We start from the raw sequence: 19,439 nt of genomic DNA on the forward strand, positions 1-19,439 counted from the left end.
AGCAGAGGAAATGAACTCAACTCAAAAGAGAGATTATAAGTCAGAATAACAATTTAATAAAATAATACAATAAGTACAATTATACAGACAAACAGTTGGTTTTAACCCACAAAACCCAAATATATAACCCAGCACCTTGGGGCATGAACAGAGTGGTGTTCTTTGGGCCCCCTGAGTCCAAAGGAAAAAGTGAGGGGAAAACCTGTTGGTGAGAGTGCTGTTGCAGTCTGGTTGAGGGTGGTGATCTCAGTCTGGTTGAGAGCGGTGATCTGCAGTCTTCCTCTGGATCCCACGAGTGGTAAAAAGGTTCCAAAACTCCAAGTTTATATATTCTCCAGTTCAGGCAGGAATGCTCAGTCCTTCCCTCAGAGCAGGGAATTCCATAAAAGGGTATGAGGACAGGAACATCTTCCTATCTCGCAGGCCTCTACTGCTAACAGTTTCTGGGAAATGGCATGGAAGGCTATAGAATACACAGTTTTGGGTTACACCCATACCATGAACTGGTCTCAACTGTCCTAACTAGGACAATGCTCTAAGTCACTCTAATACTCTCTAATTTTATATCAGGACTTAGAATACTTTCTTTGTTCAGTAGAAGTGTGTCAGTGGTGAATTAATTAGCTCGAAGTACACTTCAGAATCTTTAGATGGAAGAAGGTGTTAGACCTGGGTCATTGCATTGCATTGAATGCATTAGAAAGGGGGTTTGACTGTGGTTTTTTGACTGGATGAAAAATGGCAGGTATTGCATAAGTTAATTCATTCTAGTAAATCAGATTCCTTTGCTCATTTTTACCTATGGAAATTTATAGTTGTAAGGAATGTAGTAATTCAGCAGGTGATAATAAAACATATAAATCCTACTACTTTTATTTAATAACTTTCTTCTGTCAGATGTCCAATAGTAGCTCAAAACTGCAAGTGAAGCGAGTATTATGTCCCTTTCGAAGTGATCGTGTTTTGTGGCTTCCGTGTCATCTTCTGCCTGTAAGATTAGAAATTTTTACTTTTATGCTTGTTTTCAAGAGGGATGAATAGAGATCTATAAAGACCACAAAAGTAAAAGTTTTTATTTTAGAAGCTATATCAGCCTTCCAGGTCATAGTTCTCAAGAGCTCTATAAAAGCAATCCAGCATCATTCCTGATCTGTCTCCTGTCATAAAGAGGTGATTAACTGTCCAAGCCTGCTGGTAGCACTGTTCAGTCATCTTCTGACTTAAAGGCGCACACTTGATATATGAAGTGCCTAACATTAGTGATCAAACATCTCTGGGTGTGATGATTATACCATGTAAACTGTTGCTACTACTTGGTGCTTAGATAATGGGAAGCTGTGACAATGTTAGGGTGGAATAGAGGTTTTGAAAAGAATGCTTTCCAGCACAATACAAAATCAATAGGTGGAAAACTTGCTTTTTAAATATGATCCTGTGTGTCACTTACCAAGACTTTCCAAATCACAAACTTGGGTTTGCTATAGTGGTACCTTATTTTGAAAATGTTGCCATTATTGCTAAGAACATGATCTGGTTATATGACTCAAGTGAGAAATCTCCAAGAAAGGTTCAAGTCGCTGAAGGCTTGTTGAGGGAATTACAGTGTGGAGACAGAAATGTTTACGCCAAAATCGAAGAGCATCTTCTGGAAGTTAGGCTATGCCACACTGCAGTATGAAATTCAGTACTCGAGCACCCCCTCCTGACCTATCACAAGTTTCAGATAGTGTTTGAAATACTGTGTATTTAGACATAGAGTGTGCTACAGGCTTTGTTACAAGCCTACTGCAAAGTACCACTATTTTTAGTACTCTACAACTGCTATTTTTGTGCCCTAGTGTAGAAGTAATCTGCTAAGAGGCACTGGAATGTGATGTACCTATTTATACATTAATAGGAGATATTCCATGTATGTTGCAGGACCTTTTTAGTCATACCTAAAATAGGTTTGTTTTGACTTTGATGTTGTGCCCAGTTCATTATCTACTGGTTTGGAACAACCCTGGAAGACTGAGTCTGATGTATGTTGGAGCTTTGCATTTGATTACATGCACTTAATTAGCTGATGAAATGTATTTGTTTGAACTGTTTCTTTTGGAGGATGGAAGGTAAATTAGAATGCCTGCGAGCAGGAAGGTGCTTTTATTTAATGAGAGAAAATGAAGTAAATTAGAGCTCTATAGTCCTTACTGCAGTGCAGTTTATGACTGCAATGAGAGTTTTGCCAGCAAAGAAAAGAGAGAGGAACTGTAACGTTGAATTCTGTAACATGGCATTAGACAGAGTACCATGATGCCAGTGTGCAAAATTGGGCCACCTGGGCAGCATGGCTGGTTCCAGTTCCAAGACATTTTGGGGCTGCTGGAAGGACTGACAATGCAAGTGGAGGGATGTAAGGAAAAATAGGCACTGTATCTTCCATTTTGTTCCCAGTGGTTGGAGGTCTGTCCATCGCCTTTGTTCCCTGCATCCAATCCATCCTGGAAGCTTTCAAATAACTAACTACTATTAAAAATCCCAATCAACAAAAACCATATGAAACAACAACAAAAACAACAAAAAGCCACAACAACAAAACATGACTGTCCTTAGAAACTGAAAAAGTAGTATTCTGTTATGCTTGTGACTGGTTCTCCAGTGGTGCAGAGAGGATGCTTGAAAAATGTCAGAGTAAGAAACATTCTTAGTGCAAATGGCATCAAAGCAATTGTATAATGGGTTTATGAGTACACACACAACACCTTTTGGAATTGCAAACTCCTCAAGCATTCCAATGGAGATACAGCCTATATATAGTGAATTTAAGTATGCTGCCATACTTTTGCTTCTCTTGCTTATTTTTGCAAAATCTTAAGCATCTTCTGATGAAGGTTGAATGAACATTGAAAGAGAATGAATAGAATCTCATACCACTGGATTATTTTAACTGGTTTTGGAGCTAGGGATTTTCTCAGCATCCACAAAATCTCTTATGTTATTGGTGAAAATATCTGTATTTTTTTCCTAGTGGGATCTTTTAATAGAATGTTAATTTTCATTGAGCCAATGCATTTGATGTAAATTTTATCTCAACTTTACTACAAATGCTTTACAGCACTGAAGAACATTTGTATGACCCAATGTAACCAGTTAGAACTTCAGTGTGACTATGTGCTATTGCTTTTTCAACTATGAGGTACTGACTCATGTGTTGAGAAGCTACAATACAGTCTTTGCCTAAATAGCTCATATGTGGATGTTGTATGGACATTTGCAATTACAGCTATTTGGACACAGCCATGATAATTAAAAACTGCAGAAACACAAGTAGCCTCCTTTCCAAAAGTTTGTATCTTGAATATAACACACAGAAGTCATGATGGCAAATTGATTTCTAGATGGTGTAACACACCAAACCTCCAGATACTGATCATGCAACCACAGGTATCATGTCAAAAGGGCATTACTGAGTCTTATGGATCCTAATTCTGGTGATATCCAGTGTGGTTTAAAAGTTAACCAGCAGAGGAAATGAACTCAACTCAAAAGAGAGATTATAAGTCAGAATAACAATTTAATAAAATAATACAATAAGTACAATTATACAGACAAACAGTTGGTCTTAACCCACAAAACCTGAATGTATAACCCAGCACCCTGGGGCATGAACAAAGTGGTGTTCCTTGTGCCTCCCCTGAGTCCAAAGTAAAGGGAGAGGGGAAAAACCTGCTGGTGGGAGAGCTGTTGCAGTCTGGTCAAAAGTGGTGATTGCAGTCCAGTCGAGGGTGGTGGTCTCAGTCTGGTTGAGAGATGTGATCTGCAGTCTTCCTCTGGATCCCACGAGTGGTAAAAAGGTTCCAAAACTCCAAGTTTATATATTCTCCAGCTCAGACAGGAATGCTCAGTCCTTCCCTCAGAGTGGGGAATTCCATAAAAGGGTGTGAGGACAGGAGCATCTTCCTATCTCGCAGGCCCCTTAACGCCTAGTTTATAGCCTGAGGAGTCAGGCTGCTCTGGACAGAGGGTGTAAATGCTCTATTGATAACAGTTTCTGGGAAATGGCATGGAGGGCCATAGAATACACAGTTTTGGGTTACACCCATCCAGTGATGAATTGGTCCCAGCTGTTCTAACTAGGACACACACAAATTAAATCAGTGCCAGAAAGGTTATTTAATTACAACTCACAAGAAAGGTGATTACTGCTGATTGCTAAGTACCTTGGCTTGAACCACTTCCAGCAAAGTTAACAGTAGCAATTACTGTTTGGAAAAGGTCAGAGAATACCCATGAGGGCTTTATTATTCTGCTATCCATTTCTGTGGTAGAAATCTACTGAAAACTGACTTTGTCAGTTTCAGATAAAGTAGCATGTCCACCGCTCTCCAGCCTGCCTAGACTCCAGTGTCTCCAGTAAGGACCTGAGTCAATTCCATGTCAGCTTCCCTGTCAGGGCTGGCTGTAGCTGTGCCTATCATTCCTCAGGATTTTCCTTTGTCCTGCCTGTGTCTACCAGTTCAATAAATCCAGGTTATTTCCTTGGTTCATTTGTTTCTGTAAAAGTTTTAGTCTTCACCCAGGGAAGGCTTTGTGCAAGGAAGTTAGAGCACAGGTCTTACGAGGAGCAGCTGAGGGAGCTGAGCTTGTTTAGCCTGGAGAAAAGGAGGCTCAAGGGAGACTTGATTGCTCTATACAACTACCTGAAAGGCAGTTTCAGTGAGGTGGAGCTTGGTATGTTGTCACAGGCAACAAGTGACAGAATGGGAGGAAATGGCCTCAATTTACACCAGGGGAGGTTTAGATTGAATATTTGGAAGAAATTTCTTCACAGAAAGGATTTTCAAGCCTTGGGACAGACTGTCTGGTTAACTGTAAGTGTCACCATTCCTGAAGACACTTTAAGAACACTGTTTAGTGGTGGGCTTGGCAGTGTTAGGTTTGCAGTTGAACTCAATCCTAAAGGTCTTTTCCAACCTCAATGATTCTGTGATTCTGTGAAGCACTCGAGGGGTCTCTGAGGATGGGCAATGCGAATGACCATTTCTAGCATAGCAGGTTGCTTTCAATTTTGTTAATCAAACTGATGCTTCTGCTGTAGAAGTGAAATAGATACAAAGATAAGATTATTCCCACCTTACCACCATTGGTATGGAGTGATTAGAATTAGCAGCACTCTTCTATAAACATTGCTCAGAATTGAGTGCTGTAAGCTGTCACAAGTTTTATTACCCAGGTTCATACAGGTTCCATCAATGCAGTGCCAGGATACAGTTAAACCATTCAAGCAGCAGATACACAGTGCCACCGAGAGAGAGAGAAACGGGCAAACCAAAAGCCTGTGACACAGAGTCAAGAGCTCCAAGACAAGTATCTTCTGTAAGCAGAGGTCTTTCATGAAGTGCTCTATTATTTTGCAATTTTTGTAGCAGTAAGTGGGGTTGACTCGATGGATAGGATGTCCCTTGCTTTCCACAGGATTCGGCTCAAGTGCAGATACCATTGTGCCATAGACGTGGCTTTCAGGGTTGTTGAAGTACTCCAAAGGCTTAGGGTTTTAGGGGATTTGTAGATACTTGGTAGTTACTATTACTCATTTGGTAACTAATACAGAGTGAAAAATCCTCTTGTGGTTGCCACAATCTCCTCTTCCAGGTTGAGTACCTATTTATTTTTCTCTGAAGCACTAATTATTTTCAGTGCTAACTACTGCACTGTAGTCAAACCTTAAGCATTAACCAAAAAAAAACCCAAACCAAACAACCCCTCGCCCCCCCCAAAAAAGTAAAAAATACACCTTCATGTCCATGCAAGAAAAAACAACTACTCTGGATACCAGAAAAAAAATGAGTGTGTACTACCCTTGCTTTGTGCATGTTTCTAGAGTCTGTATTAGTGACTGAATTTTTCATTCCTTTCTCTGTGAATATAAAATGCTAACACGTTGTAACCTTGCAGTATAATACCCAATGCTATAAATCACTATGCTTATGTGCCTCCAGACCTGCAGTTAAGTGTCTAAGCTTTTATCTTATCTAAATTCTAATGCTAACAGTGGTCATCTAGAGCTATTTGACTGGGAAAAGAAAGGAAAAAAATAACTATGAAATGCCTTGGGCTTTGTGATCTTGAGTCTTCATACCTTCAATTTCACTCTTAGTATAACATGTATTGAAGCTGAGACTATTGAAGCTAAGAACACAACTGAAACTCCTTGAATAGTACTCTAGCACATGGAATGAACTATCTTACATGTTTATTAGTAGAGGAAGGGTTCTGTAGTCACTGTACAGTCACATCGGTTATGCACACACCTTTTTAAACTGCCCGAAGAGGTCAGGCAGTACAATTAAAAATCCCCATAAAAGAACCAACCAAAAAAACAAACCACAGAAAACTATTTTACCCTAACCTGTGTCTCCTAATCCCGTGTCTCTAAGTAGGTGCATTATTCCAATAAAGCGTCCTTTTTGGCTGGATGAAACTATTTAACAAGTGTACTCCTCTATTTCTCTCCACATAAAAGATTCTTTGCTCTCAAAAAATACATCATGATGGGATGAGTTCTTAGTTTATATCTAATCTTCACACCAGGGTTTTTCATGTATCTCTCATTCTCCCATATGTACTGGTTATAGCCATTATATAAAATATTGCTCTAATGAGATCAGTTAAGAATTACATATTCTGTGAGCTTTATAACTGAAAGTGCAATACGTCCATCTCTTCTATTTGAGAGCCATGTGTTCTTCTAGGACAATTCTTCTGTCCTGATATATACATTTTCTTTAGCAGGATGTCAGACAATGACTAATATCATGGAGTTAATGCTCACTAGGTCAAAAGCCCTAACTGTCTATTGAGTTTCACTTATGAAGGCTGCTTCAGGTACTGAAACTGTTTGCAAATCTTAGGTTTAATTCTACTTATTTACTTTATCCATAACAGAATATGTACTGGTTTGGAAGGTGCAGAGTAAGAAAAAAAGATTTCAATAATTACAGGGATGAGTAAGCTATTGAAAGTACCAACTGCACAAGGAAAATAAGTTGCTCTGATCAGAAATGAAAGAAATATTGTAAGTAAGGACTGTGGATAATTCTTATATTTCAGAAATGGACAAATTATGACTATTTGATAGTAATTATATACTGGGACTTCGTTGTCCTCAACAGTTTTTCATTTCGACCCCACTATTAAATATTACAAGTAACAATAGCTCCACTGATAGCAGGATCATTTGCATTCTCCTAAATTCAAATCAGGCAAAGTCACCAGATTGAAGGTTTAAACAAAGAAGAAAGACATTTAAAAGACTGTCCAAACCTTTGCAGTCTCTGTGGAGTGCTCCTGTTACCCACTTTTTAAATTACCAGATTTACCAAACACGAGTGAGAAGGTGTACATTGTTTTGTGGGAGAATAATGAATTCTAAGTTTTAAGAAAAAAACCCAGTGCACAACTCACAGTGAAAGACACGTTAATTCCTGCCAGTCCTAGCAGATATAGAGATACATAAATAAAGAAAGAGTGAATTTAAATAAGAGAAGTGAATAAAAGAGGTTTTGTTATAGGGCCTCACTAAATCAATGAAGCGGGGGATATGGAATTTTTTTGAGCTTTTTGCAAGTATGGCTATTCTGTAAGTCATACTGCCAAGTATGCATGGAAATACTTGTGTGAATGTGAATTGTCCCTCATTTTTAATAAGAGAATTTTAAAAAATGTCCATTTATGGACCCTCTGGTGCTAACAGTATAGTTGATCAACTTTTAATAAAATGCTCCTTGAGTTAGAGACAACAAAAAACTAGGCTTTTTTAAATAACAGCAAAGCATTAATACCTATAGAGTTCATGACTGAGAAGTTCTTGTAAGGTAGAAAAATGGTTCAGACTTCCTTGCATTGTGGAGATACATGATGGAATCACATAGAAAGCATATTAAGAAAGACCCTTTTATGCCCCTTTTATCCTCTTCCATCCAATCTTTGGAGGGATCACAAACTGAACTATCTATCCAGCTCTTGAAGTCTATTCAACAGATACTGTCATTGCATGCAGCATGAAATCATATCTAGAACTACATCTCAGAACCCATCATGAATGGGTTTCTCTGTATGTATAGATAAATATAGGAAGAAATAGCCTTAATTTAATGCAAGTAAAATCTCCAGTACTATTACTGAAAGCTATCAGCATCTTCATTTACACACTGTTTATCTACAATGTAAATCTTAAGATGTAAAACACTCAACAGATTGATAAACATAATTTTCAATTCTTAATTTCAAAGCTTTACAGTTTTCTTTGGCCACTTTGACCTGCTGGAGAGCTTCTTTGGAGTGTAGATACTTTTGCTGATTTTTTTTATGTATGATGTAATTTTACTTAAGAAGAACTTATGAGATCTGAAAATCAGATCTTAAACTGGTCATAGTAGTTAAAGAATTTTACTGATGACAACAAAAACACTGTGCTTAGAGTGGAAGTTTGAATGGCTCCTGAGTGCCCTGGGACTAAGTATCTAGCAAGAGGTACCTTACTGGAAGGTTTTTCCTATAGTTCCCTGTAAGATGGTAGGACTTTCCACAGAATGACTGTGGTGCAATAGCTAATCTAATTGTGTAATCAATCTATCTCACCAAGAAATTTTCCTGAAGTAGAGGAAACTATTGCCCCAAGCTCACTGTCCTATACAGTCCTAATGACCCTAGTCAAGTATCAGAAGTTTTGGAACTTGATTTTATGGTATGGAAAATTATGAAGAGGCTTCAGTTCAAATTGACTTGTCCAATGGAAGTTGGTCCAGATGACAACAGTACTACCTGGCTTTGTTTGAGGTAGTCTTGGGGAGCAAACAATACCTTATGCACAGTTTGTGAAGGCTTACTGCTTAGTTCCATTTCCAGATGAGGATGAGCAGCTCTTTCAGGAAGCTTCACTGTCAGACTCATCAGGGCTTTCTGACTGAAATCCATGCTGGTGTAGTCACTCAAGAGTGGTACTGTAAAGGAAATGATACCTTCTTCACTTGTAACTGCTTCTGCAGGGATTTCTTCACGCCTCTGGCTTATGTCTATGTTATTGTTAGGTTTTTCTGACTGGCAGGCGTCACACGTGCTGTCTTCTCCACCATCTGTAAAGAGGCCAATCTTCAGAGGAGCCTTTGCCTCATGCTCTATAACAAAAAGACTGGTGGTGTCATTGTCTGACAGGGCCTGAAGCAGTGAACTTGAAACAGGTTTCCAGTTAGTCTGTGAGACAAAGCAAGGAGAAAGATTAATATGCTAATTAATCTATTTCATCTCATCTTTCATTTTAGAAACATGAAGGAAAATACTTATTTCCCTAATTTAGAGGACCATCTTCTCCTCTCCAATAGTATTTAAGCAAAGTTTTTCTTGCTTTTATGTGTACTTGGGATCAAATGTGTTAGTGATAAAATGTAAGCCTCATGATGTGCTGTTCCGAGACCCACAGCTTTCAAAAAGTTTAACAAACCTGTTACTATAAAAAGGCAGCAGCTTGAAAAGCGACCAGACAAGATTAAACTGTCAACTGCTGCAAGCAGTTTGTTGTTAAACTTAATGCCATGTTATGATCTAAATATACCTGGGGTAACAAGTTTTCTGCAAATTCTGGATGACTAAATGGAAAACGGTAATACCAAGGATCCTTATTTTCCACTTAGATTGTTCTCCTAGGTTTGCCTTCTTTTGCTATAATATTTTTTAAATTATGGGCAGCCTGGTATGGCTATTAGCTTTTATCTATTTCCTTTCTCCCCTACTTTTCCACCCCAAATTGCTTGAAACAACCTACAAATCAAATAAATGTACAAAATATAGCAAGATTTGCTCCTTGCTTTTTTTTCACAGTGTCCATTTGGGAATACCTTTCTCCACAGTTCATTAAGTGTTCAGAATACCAAATTACATCTAGACAATGTATGTGGTAACCTCTTTATTGTACTGTCTCCTCACATAGTACTTTTTCTCTTTCCCCAAACCGTTATCTGATATCTGTTATTTCTGCACCTGCCATGTTATTAACATGTTATCAATATTTCTCTACCAGATGTGGCTAATACAGACTTTATTTTCTTTGACAGTTGCCTTGCTGCTGCAGGAACAGTGAAATGCATTTTAAATTAATATATATTTTAAAAAATATTTTATATAAAAGTAGCACTGGGGTTCATAAAACCTATTTGTCCTTTCTATAACATGCAGCCTCAATGTATTTCATTTGCAATTCTTCACAATGGCAAATTATTCTTTGAACCTATTAGAATATTTTGGATGGTGGTTCTTACCCCTTTCTTGCTGAATTTCTATGCTGCAATTCATCTCCACCTAAGCTCGTTATTACATCAAAACAGCTTCTGCTCTTGCATTTTCTTTAGGGCAGGAATTATGCAAATGCTGACTATGGTAGGTTTCTTCTTTTTTCCTTTGAGAAGTCTAACTTCAAAAAAATATTGAATTTGCAGATTGCTGACTTTCTAAATGCTTGATAGGTAAGATGCAAGAGAATTAGGTGGAGTTATTTTTACTGGGGTGGTCAGTAGGGGTATCTGAATGCCAGCACTGAGAAACAGAAGTTGTTGGGTGCTCATAAGAAGAACAATTTCTTCAACTGAACAAAATGGTGAAATGGCAATTTTTGAACAGCACCACTTCTGAAACTCTTTTGTTCTGCATTACCTGGCTTTGGAAAAATACTATTTCATACTACCTCTGAGCTCTCCACTTTTTAATCTACATTTAAGTGAAAGAAAGGAAGGAAACAAGTGAGGAAGTCCTGATCTGGAATATGAAAGCCCATACTTGCTCTGTAGCAGGAAGCAATCCTGATGTTCAGCAAAACCTTTGATTATCAGCAGACTATCAGGGCCTTCTGAAATTTTGTTTCTGATTACTTCATTCTGTGTGCCAGTTTTGGCCAGTGTCTGGCTTGTAGATACCTACTAGCTCATGCCTGATATTTGACTGGATGGAAGACTGCTTTGTTAAAGCTCACAAGTTGGCTTGTGAAACGAGATTTACAAGTGCCAAATTAAGTTCAGTTCTGCCAGAAAAAGAGATTTTAAAAGGAAAACAGTACAAGTTCCTGCTCCAAAAGCATAATGGTAGGTGGTCTGAGACTTAAGAGATAAACCTAGCTTTTCAAAAAGAAAGGCTTTTAGTATCAGATGTCAGCAAAACTTGTTTAAAAGGGGGAAGGTAAGAAGAGGAAGATGCAAATAAATCCACTAATAGGCAAACATGAATAATGTGATCTCCAGTAGCTCCTTCTAACAGCTGTAATTTCTTCTAATAGCTGATTTCTGGGCACTTCTTTAGTGCTGAAATTCAAGTATACTTATCAAAACATATGGGAAAGCTGTGGGCAAGATTTGAGCATGCTGCTCAGACAGCTACCATCCAGAGCCCTTGGACTGCTCTGGAGGCAAGTAGAGACGGGGCAAAGAGCAGACTTCAGAAAACACCATGTACATTATCTCTGTCGTGACACTTCTGTGGAAGTAGGCCACAATTCTTTACTTTGTACTTTCAGTAACTTGTACTTTATAACCAGTTCCAGCTCATGAAAACTGACTGAATAAAAAATATTTTCTCTCTTTAGACTCCATCTACCCCTACTCAGGTTTGATTTGTTCTTTTGAGAACCATACCTTTAAAAATGCTCTATAATGTACTCAAAGAAGTCCTGGACCTTTATTAAATTAAAAATTTAAAAATTAAAAATGTAGGCCTCTGCCTAAACAACCTTCCCTCATCCTATATTTTGAATATTACTCTGTCTTCCCAACAGTTGATATTAGATGTTTTCTAGGGTGAAGTGTGAAAGGACTAATAACTAGCATTACTAGTTATTCAGTAGGAAAGATCAGTAGGATCAGTAGGAAAGACCTCCCATGTGTATTTTTCACACCATCAGAAGAGTACTTGCCATTTCTTGGAGTGCACTGCTGTTTCTTGGGCTTGGTACACTGGGCCAGCATGATATTTTCAGTCTGTAAAGAAATATTCTAAGTTTATTGTCAGATTAAATGACTGGCATTTCCTATGCATTTAAATTAACTACCACTTATATTTGTATTTTTTATAGCTACCACATATTCGTATTTTTGTGACCATGAAAACAAGGCATTTACAGAGACTTTTAAGCATAATACTAATTAAAAGCTGAAGATCAAACTTGGTAGTCTACACTGAAATGCTGAGTTAGTGATTATTAGCATCTTTGTTTAATGACAAAGGAACTGTGACAGGTGCTGGTAATGTTGTCTCTTTCTATACATTTAATAATTGTATAATCTTAATTTGTTATAATTTCCACAAAGCCTCCATTTTCCTTAAGGGCTTTGGGACACATAGAAGGAAGTTTTTTGAGTAAGTATTTGCTCCTGGGCTTTTACTTAGAAGTTAGCTTTGATTCAAATAAAGAGCAAGCTACTGCTGTGCTCAGCTCCTGTGAAATGGCACTAGTGGCCTGCAAGAGACTCTACAGGGGACAACACAGCTCCTTCTCTTTCCTGGTTGTTTTGAGTTTAGCTTTTTCTGGAAGCTATTACATACAGTATCTCATCTCCATAAGAAAAAAAAAAAGCCTCAACACAGCTGTGAGAGAGGCTGAGAGTTTAAGTAGACCATAACTCTGCCTTAGTGTTGACTTCAGTGTTTTCCTGTTTGGAAATAAATCTAAACTCCACTAGAGTACTTTATCTTTGTTTAAGCTGTGGTTTGAGGCGAAGACTGAGGCTGTTGAGTTCCTCAATCTTCTTGCTGACTCCTGTGAAGATGGGTGTTTGGCTGTCTGTTGAGTCTTTCCTTACAAATAAACAGGCAAATGAGGGAATCTCTGGGACACTTTATCTCAGTTCAAGGTGTTCAGTACTACTACAGATTTACAAATTTAATTGCTATTTTGTAGTGCTACCTGTATGTAGGGCTCCTGTGTGCTTGATTGTTATGTGGGGTTTTTTTTCCTGTTCTTTCCTATTGGTCCTAGGCAATGAAGTGTAATCTTATGTTTAACACAATGAAGTTTACTCTAGGTCAAAACTTCTGTGTAGGTCTCAGAAGTTCTTGTCCAAAATGCTGGATCAGATACATAGCCACTTAAAGTACAGTCTGAAAAGGTAAGAGCACAGGAGTCTTAATGTGGAGTGCACATTGTTGTCTGTTTCCCAGTGGCAAGGACAGGAGTTTAAGCTAAAGCAGGCTACCTCATGCTGTATGGCTTTCAAGCTCCAGGTTGTACCATCTGTCTTTTAGCAGCCATACTTTCAGCTTCTGAGGCTGCTGCTTTGTAAAAAGGAAACAAAGGGAGGGTAGTGTGCTAGGATATCAAAATAGTAATATGAGTGGTTGCATGCAGTTCAGTCTGTCAGAAAGTTAATATTAGAACACGTTACTATGCATGTCATTTTCTTTTAGTTGTGGTGTATGCCTATGGTTTTGACCTGTCTGGCATGGGTGACTCTACCGAAGGCATTTCCATCGCCAGCGCAGGATGAGCTCGTTAGCCTTCTGTCAGTCATCCCAGGAGAAGGACAACTCTAATCCCAAACCCGGGCAGGTGGAGCTCGCTTAGCCCTGTAAGGCCATCCATCTAAGAGAAGGTCACTCTAATTAAACCTACGTCCTGAGGACCTCGCTGCCACTGTCCAAGCTCGCTTGGCCCTGGCAGATGAACCTCAGGATTAAAGGGTGAGTTCAGTTCCGCACATACTGCATCTCACCTAAAAAATCCACTGCGCAGGCTTGAAGGCTTTACCCACATTTGTACAGTCCTGTAGCGATGGGTGAGGGTCGAAACGGCAGGTGAAAGGTGCACTGGAAGCCTCAGACCCAACCCTGCATGCAGGCGGTTCAGGATATTGGTCATTTGAGACTGACCCCGGAGATGACAGTGTCTTTGGGCAGCACCCTGAACGACCAAGCCATATTGATCACCATAACTGGTCTACTCTGGCCTCCAGTCGGGAGGCCTGGAGACACACCATCTTCAACGCTGCCATTTCCTTTGAGAACACATGCAGGATCACTCTCGAGGAGAAAAGACAATGCAGAAAGAATCGTGTCCTGCTGAATATACCACCTAAGGAGTCTTTCTGCTGTGCCTTTTGCAATCAGACATGTCTATCTCATATTGGCCTCATAAGCCACCAGTGTGCTTGTAACAAATGTGGATAGAGCCTTCCTAAATCTTCGTTTGCGAAGCCCAGCCACAAAAAAAAGTGTATGCCCCAGATATTGTACCTCAAATTAATTTCTGGGAGAAAGACTTTATTATTGCAGAAATAATTTATCCTAAAAGAAGTGGACCTTATCCACATCTTAAAGGTCCCCTTGTTATTCTCTCTTCTTCCTACTCCTCCATATTACTGCTTCTCATTATATGCTTATGTGCATAATTTATACAGTTAATATCCAAATATGTTTGCAAGAAACTTCTTAGATGGCTGCTAGAATTTACTTTTGTATTTCCATAGAATTGGCAGGATTATCAGTTGGGAATGAAAGAGGATAATAATCAAATGCATGTTTTTTTCAATACATATAGTATATTCTGCATTGTGAGAAATGATCCTGGCTCTTTCTGATGGTGTTTAAGTTAGAAAATAATCAGATAACTGTATCAAAAGGAAAAAATTATAGATTTTTTACAAACTATTTTAATCAGCTGATGGTGGTTTTTAATTGCTCTGACTGTGAAACGAGCGTGGCAGCTTTTGTGCTGTGTGCTTTTTGAGTTGTGTTGCTTTTAATGACAAAAAAGGCCCAGTGCTATGAAACTCAGAATTAAGCAAAACAAGAGTGCTGCTAAAAACTTCAGTCAATATTCCCTTCTTACCTTTGAAGCACCAGAGAACAAGTGAGAGGTGCAAAAACCAGAATGAATGTAATGCTGAAGAAAAGGCCAATCACAAAACCTTCAAATCCTTTATCTGATGAGAAACAGAAAGCTTGAATCAGACTTGAGTTGTCAAGTACAGAAAGGCCATATTACCTCCATGGGAGAAATATTTCAAACAGAAGTCAGGGCAAACTTTACACATGTCCTTGAATGCCTGTAAGTAAAATCTTGTAAAAACTAGACCTGGCATTGTGGGGTAGAGTGTGAGGCTTTCAGGTTTGTATTTTTAAGATATCTAGGTACCACGGAGTTACAGAATGCTTGGGATTGGAAGGGACCTCTGAATATCATCTAGTCGTACCCCCTGCTACAGCAGGTTCACCTAGAGCAGGTTGCACACGATTACAGCCAGGCAGGTTTTGAATATCTCCTGGGAAGGAGACTCCCCAGCCTCTCTGGGCAGCCCATTCAAGTGCTCTGTCACCCTCATGATAAAGAAGTTCTTCCTCATGATCATGTGGAAATTCAGTTTTTCAGTTTTTGCCCATTGCCCCTTGTTTTGTTGCTGGGTGTCACTGAAAATAGTCCAACCCCATCCTCTTGACACTTGCTATTAAGATATTTGTATACATTTAAGGTCTTCTTAAATTATACATTAAAGATCCCCTCTCTGTTGTCTCTTCTCCAGAATAAAGAGGCTCAGCTCTTTCCACTTTCCTCATTAGTGAGGTGCTCTAGTCCTCCAATCACCTTCACAGCCCTCTGCTGGACCCACTCCAGGAGTTCCATGTCTTTCTTGTGCTGAGGAGCCCAGAACTGGACACAGCACGCCAGGTGAAGCCTCACCAAGGCTGAGTAGAGGGGCAGGATCAGCTCCCTTGACCTGCTGGAAATGCTCTTCATAATGCACCCCAGGATACCATTGGCCTTCCTGGCCATAGGGCCCCACTGCCACCTCATGGGCAGCTTGTTTTCCACAAGGGCCCCCTTGTCCTCCCCCACAGAGCTGTTTCCCAGCAGGTCAGCCCCAGCTTGTGCTGGTGCAGGGGGATATTCCTCTCCAGGTGCAGGATTGTTGAATTTCAGGCAGTTCTTCTCTGCCCATCTCTCCAACCTCCTGGGTTTTTACTTAGAAGTTTGCTTTGATTCAAATAAAGAGCAAGCTACTGCTGCGCTCAGCTCCTGTGAAATGGCACTAGTGGCCTGCAAGAGACTCTACAGGGGACAACACAGCTCCTTCTCTTTCCTGATTGTTTTGAGTTTAGCTTTTTCTGGAAGCTATTACATACAGTATCTCATCTCCATAAGAAAAAAAAAAAAGCCTCAACACAGCTGTGAGAGAGGCTGAGAGTTTAAGTAGACCATAACTCTGCCTTAGTGTTGACTTCAGTGTTTTTCTGTTTGGAAATTAAATCTAAACTCCACTAGAGTACTTTATCTTTGTTTAAGCTGTGGTTTGAGGCGAAGACTGAGGCTGTTGAGTTCCTCAATCTTCTTGCTGACTCCTGTGAAGATGGGTGTTTGGCTGTCTGTTGAGTCTTTCCTTACAAATAAACAGGCAAATGAGGGAATCTCTGGGACACTTTATCTCAGTTCAAGGTGTTCAGTACTACTACAGATTTACAAATTTAATTGCTATTTTGTAGTGCTACCTATATGTAGAAATACTAAATGTAATGTTTAAATTAGTGTAATTATTTGAATTTTTAAAAAGCTGCATTAATTTCACTCTGCATTTTTGTTACTTTACTGAACAATTGAATCCTCTCCAAATATATATTTGGTAGGATAAGTCCTGCAGAAAAACTCCAGGGAGATACTGTAATATTTTGTATTGACAGGAGAAAGTATTTCAATGTGGGGGAGAAGGGGGCACAAATCCTGTTGATTTCAAGGAAGATTTTAAGTTTCTTTCCTTTTTCTTCCTGCATCACACTTTTGACTATTCAGTTGTTTGTATTTATAACTTCTTCACTTAGTACAAAAAAAGCTGTTGTGGGGAGAAACCATTTGCATACTTCTGTCTCTGAATTTCACAGGTTACTGATACCATCTTAGCCTGTTCTTTTCTATTTAGAAAGCTTCAATTAAGTGAAGTTGTGGTCAAACAAAGAAAAAAGTGTTAGTTTTAGTTTCACTGATGGGGTGTTAAAAATGTTTGAAAGACTATGTTTGGCCAACCCTATATAATTACAGTATTTGAGGCTTTAGAAATGTAACTCTGTTGATCTTCTTAGCCTATCCAGGCACCCTTGAGAAAAACAAATTTTTGCCAGCAAACTAAAGAATCTGTTACTTAGAATATACTTAAATTATTAGAAAACAAACGATACTTTGATTGGCTGTCACCCACAATAGTGAGCAATTGAAAGGTACTTAATTTTTTATTTTTACAGTTTAACGGCCAGTTTTATGTAATTGCTCAGGATTTTGCCAAGAGCAAAGACTATTAAATTTTGCTAGTCACAGGCAGAAATCTAAACTGCTGAAATCTATGACAGGAATCGTCAATAAATAAAGATATGTGCACATAGCTAGCATAAAAATGTCAGAAAAGGTTTCAGAGATGAGGAACCCTAGCTAGGTCTTCCCTGTCTGCTAGGTAGTAAAATACAGGCAGAATTGTTCTGTGATGCATAGTTTACCTTAAACAGAGGAAAAATTTTGTGTGTTTGCTCTCAGTAACCAAGATTGAATAATAACTCTTGTGCATGAGCAGTCTGTGACTACTTGTAAAGCAGGAAGAGATAGAACAAGGGCATATAGAGAGCATAAAGAAAGGATTCATGCTGTGTAATGCAGTTGCACAGAAGTTCTGCAGTACCATTTTTTGGAGTGCTGAAAGGTTGTGATAGAGTCAGAGGTCCTTCTCCAGCATCAGTGAATCCTGAAATCTGGACACGATAGATGGTTTTTTCCTTCAGTCCGGTAAGATGGTAACTTGTGGTAGAAGAATTGAGAGTAATAGCTGAAATGCAAGAAGGGTTGGGGGAGGAGATGATTAGATGAACTCTAGTGGCTGAGCGTGTATCAGTGCAGCTGACTGGGGAAAAGGCATAATTTCAGTGCCCTAATCCACATCTGGAGGAATCCACATGGTCCAAATGTTGTTTGGATGGTACAAGATTTCTCAAAAATATTTATATACGTTTTAAATCCAGAGGTAAAAAGCATGAGCTTTTAACACACTAAGGATGTACTGCGTTTAGTAGCAGGGGGGCTATAGGGATGGCTTCTGTGACAAGCTGCTAGAAGGTTCCCCAATGTTCTCCAGGACGGCACCACAACTGGCCAAAGCCAAGCCAATCAGAAATGATAATAACACCTCTGTGATAACAAATTTAATAAGGAAAAGAAGTTATTATACAGATATAATTGCAGCCAAAGAAGAGAGGAATGAGAGTATGTGGGAGCAGCAGCTCTGTAAACACCAAGGTCAGTGGAAAAGGAGGGGGGAGAAGGTGCTGCAGTCACTGGGGTTGAGATTCCCCTACAGCCTGCGGTGCCGATCATGGGGACCATGGAGGTCAATGGGGGTGCAGAAGTCCACCTGCAACCCATGGAGGACATCCATGCTGGAGCAAGTGGATGCCCGAAAAGGTGCTGCTACCCTGTGGGAAGCCTATGCTGAAGCAGGCTCTTGGCAGGGACCTGCAGACCTGTGGAGAGAGAAGCCCACACTGGAGCAGGTTTCCTGGTAGAATTCATGACCCTGTGGGGGACCCACACTGGAGCAGCCTGTTCTTGAAAGATTGTACCCTGTGGAAAGATACCCACAATGGAGCACTTCCTGAAGAACTGTAGCCCATGGGAAGGACTCACACTGGAGAAGTTCATGGAGAACTGTCTCCCATGGGAGGGACACTGGAGCAAGGGAAGGACACCTCTCCCTGAGCAGTGGCAGAAACAACCTGCGATGAACTGATTGTAACCCTACTCCCCATCTCTCTGCACCACTGCAGGGGAGGGGGCAGAGCCTTGGAAAGAGAGAGTGATGGGGGAAAGTGTTTTAAAGGTTTGTTTTATTTCTCATTATCCTGCTCTGAATTTAATTGGAAATAAATTCAATTAGTTTCCCCGAGCTGAGTCTGTTTTGCCTGTGACTGTAATCTATTTGAGATCTCTCCCAGTCCCTATCTCAGCTTATGAGCCTTTCATTACATTTTCCTCCCCTGTCCAGTTGTGGAGGGGAGTGACTGAGTGGCTCTGGTTGGCACCGACATCCAGCCAGGGTCAAACCACCACAGGTGATGAATGCAGAAGGCTGTGTATACTTCACGAGAGGAAAATATATCCAACATGCTGAACAGTTGTTTTATCTGTAACAGTGAACATGAGGATTAGGCCCTATCATGTGCTTTACCTTCACTTGAGTAGTCAGTAGTTGTTCACCTTGACTTGTGCTATTACTCATCATTCAGTACAGAAAAGGGGCTGTGCATTCTGCTTCATCTGCTTTGTGGAGTGTTCAGATCAACCTTTCTTTTCTGATGGTCCCCTGTCCAGAATAATGTGCAACCAACTATGCTGTAGTATGCCTTTGATAGGGCAGAAATTACTTTTCAAGCCTGCCACTGTGGATTTAAGATCTTAA

General features: G+C 39.7%; 1 protein-coding gene across 1 annotated transcript in view; it reads right to left on the minus strand.

Moving 5' to 3' along the window:
• Positions 1-3,533: 3,533 nt before the first annotated feature.
• Positions 3,534-19,439, minus strand: part of LOC135407341 (interleukin-31 receptor subunit alpha-like) — a 33,688-nt gene continuing 17,782 nt past the window's right edge. The window contains exons 12-15 of the mRNA XM_064642305.1: positions 17,670-17,813; positions 14,843-14,936; positions 11,933-11,996; positions 3,534-9,231 (exon numbers count right to left, since the gene is read on the minus strand). Of these exons, the coding sequence (XP_064498375.1) occupies positions 8,749-9,231; positions 11,933-11,996; positions 14,843-14,936; positions 17,670-17,813 (785 nt within the window). The 3' untranslated portion in view covers positions 3,534-8,748. The remainder of the gene's footprint in view (positions 9,232-11,932; positions 11,997-14,842; positions 14,937-17,669; positions 17,814-19,439) is intronic.

This window comes from Pseudopipra pipra, chromosome Z, assembly GCF_036250125.1.
Source record: "Pseudopipra pipra isolate bDixPip1 chromosome Z, bDixPip1.hap1, whole genome shotgun sequence".
Lineage (NCBI taxonomy): Eukaryota > Metazoa > Chordata > Aves > Passeriformes > Pipridae > Pseudopipra > Pseudopipra pipra.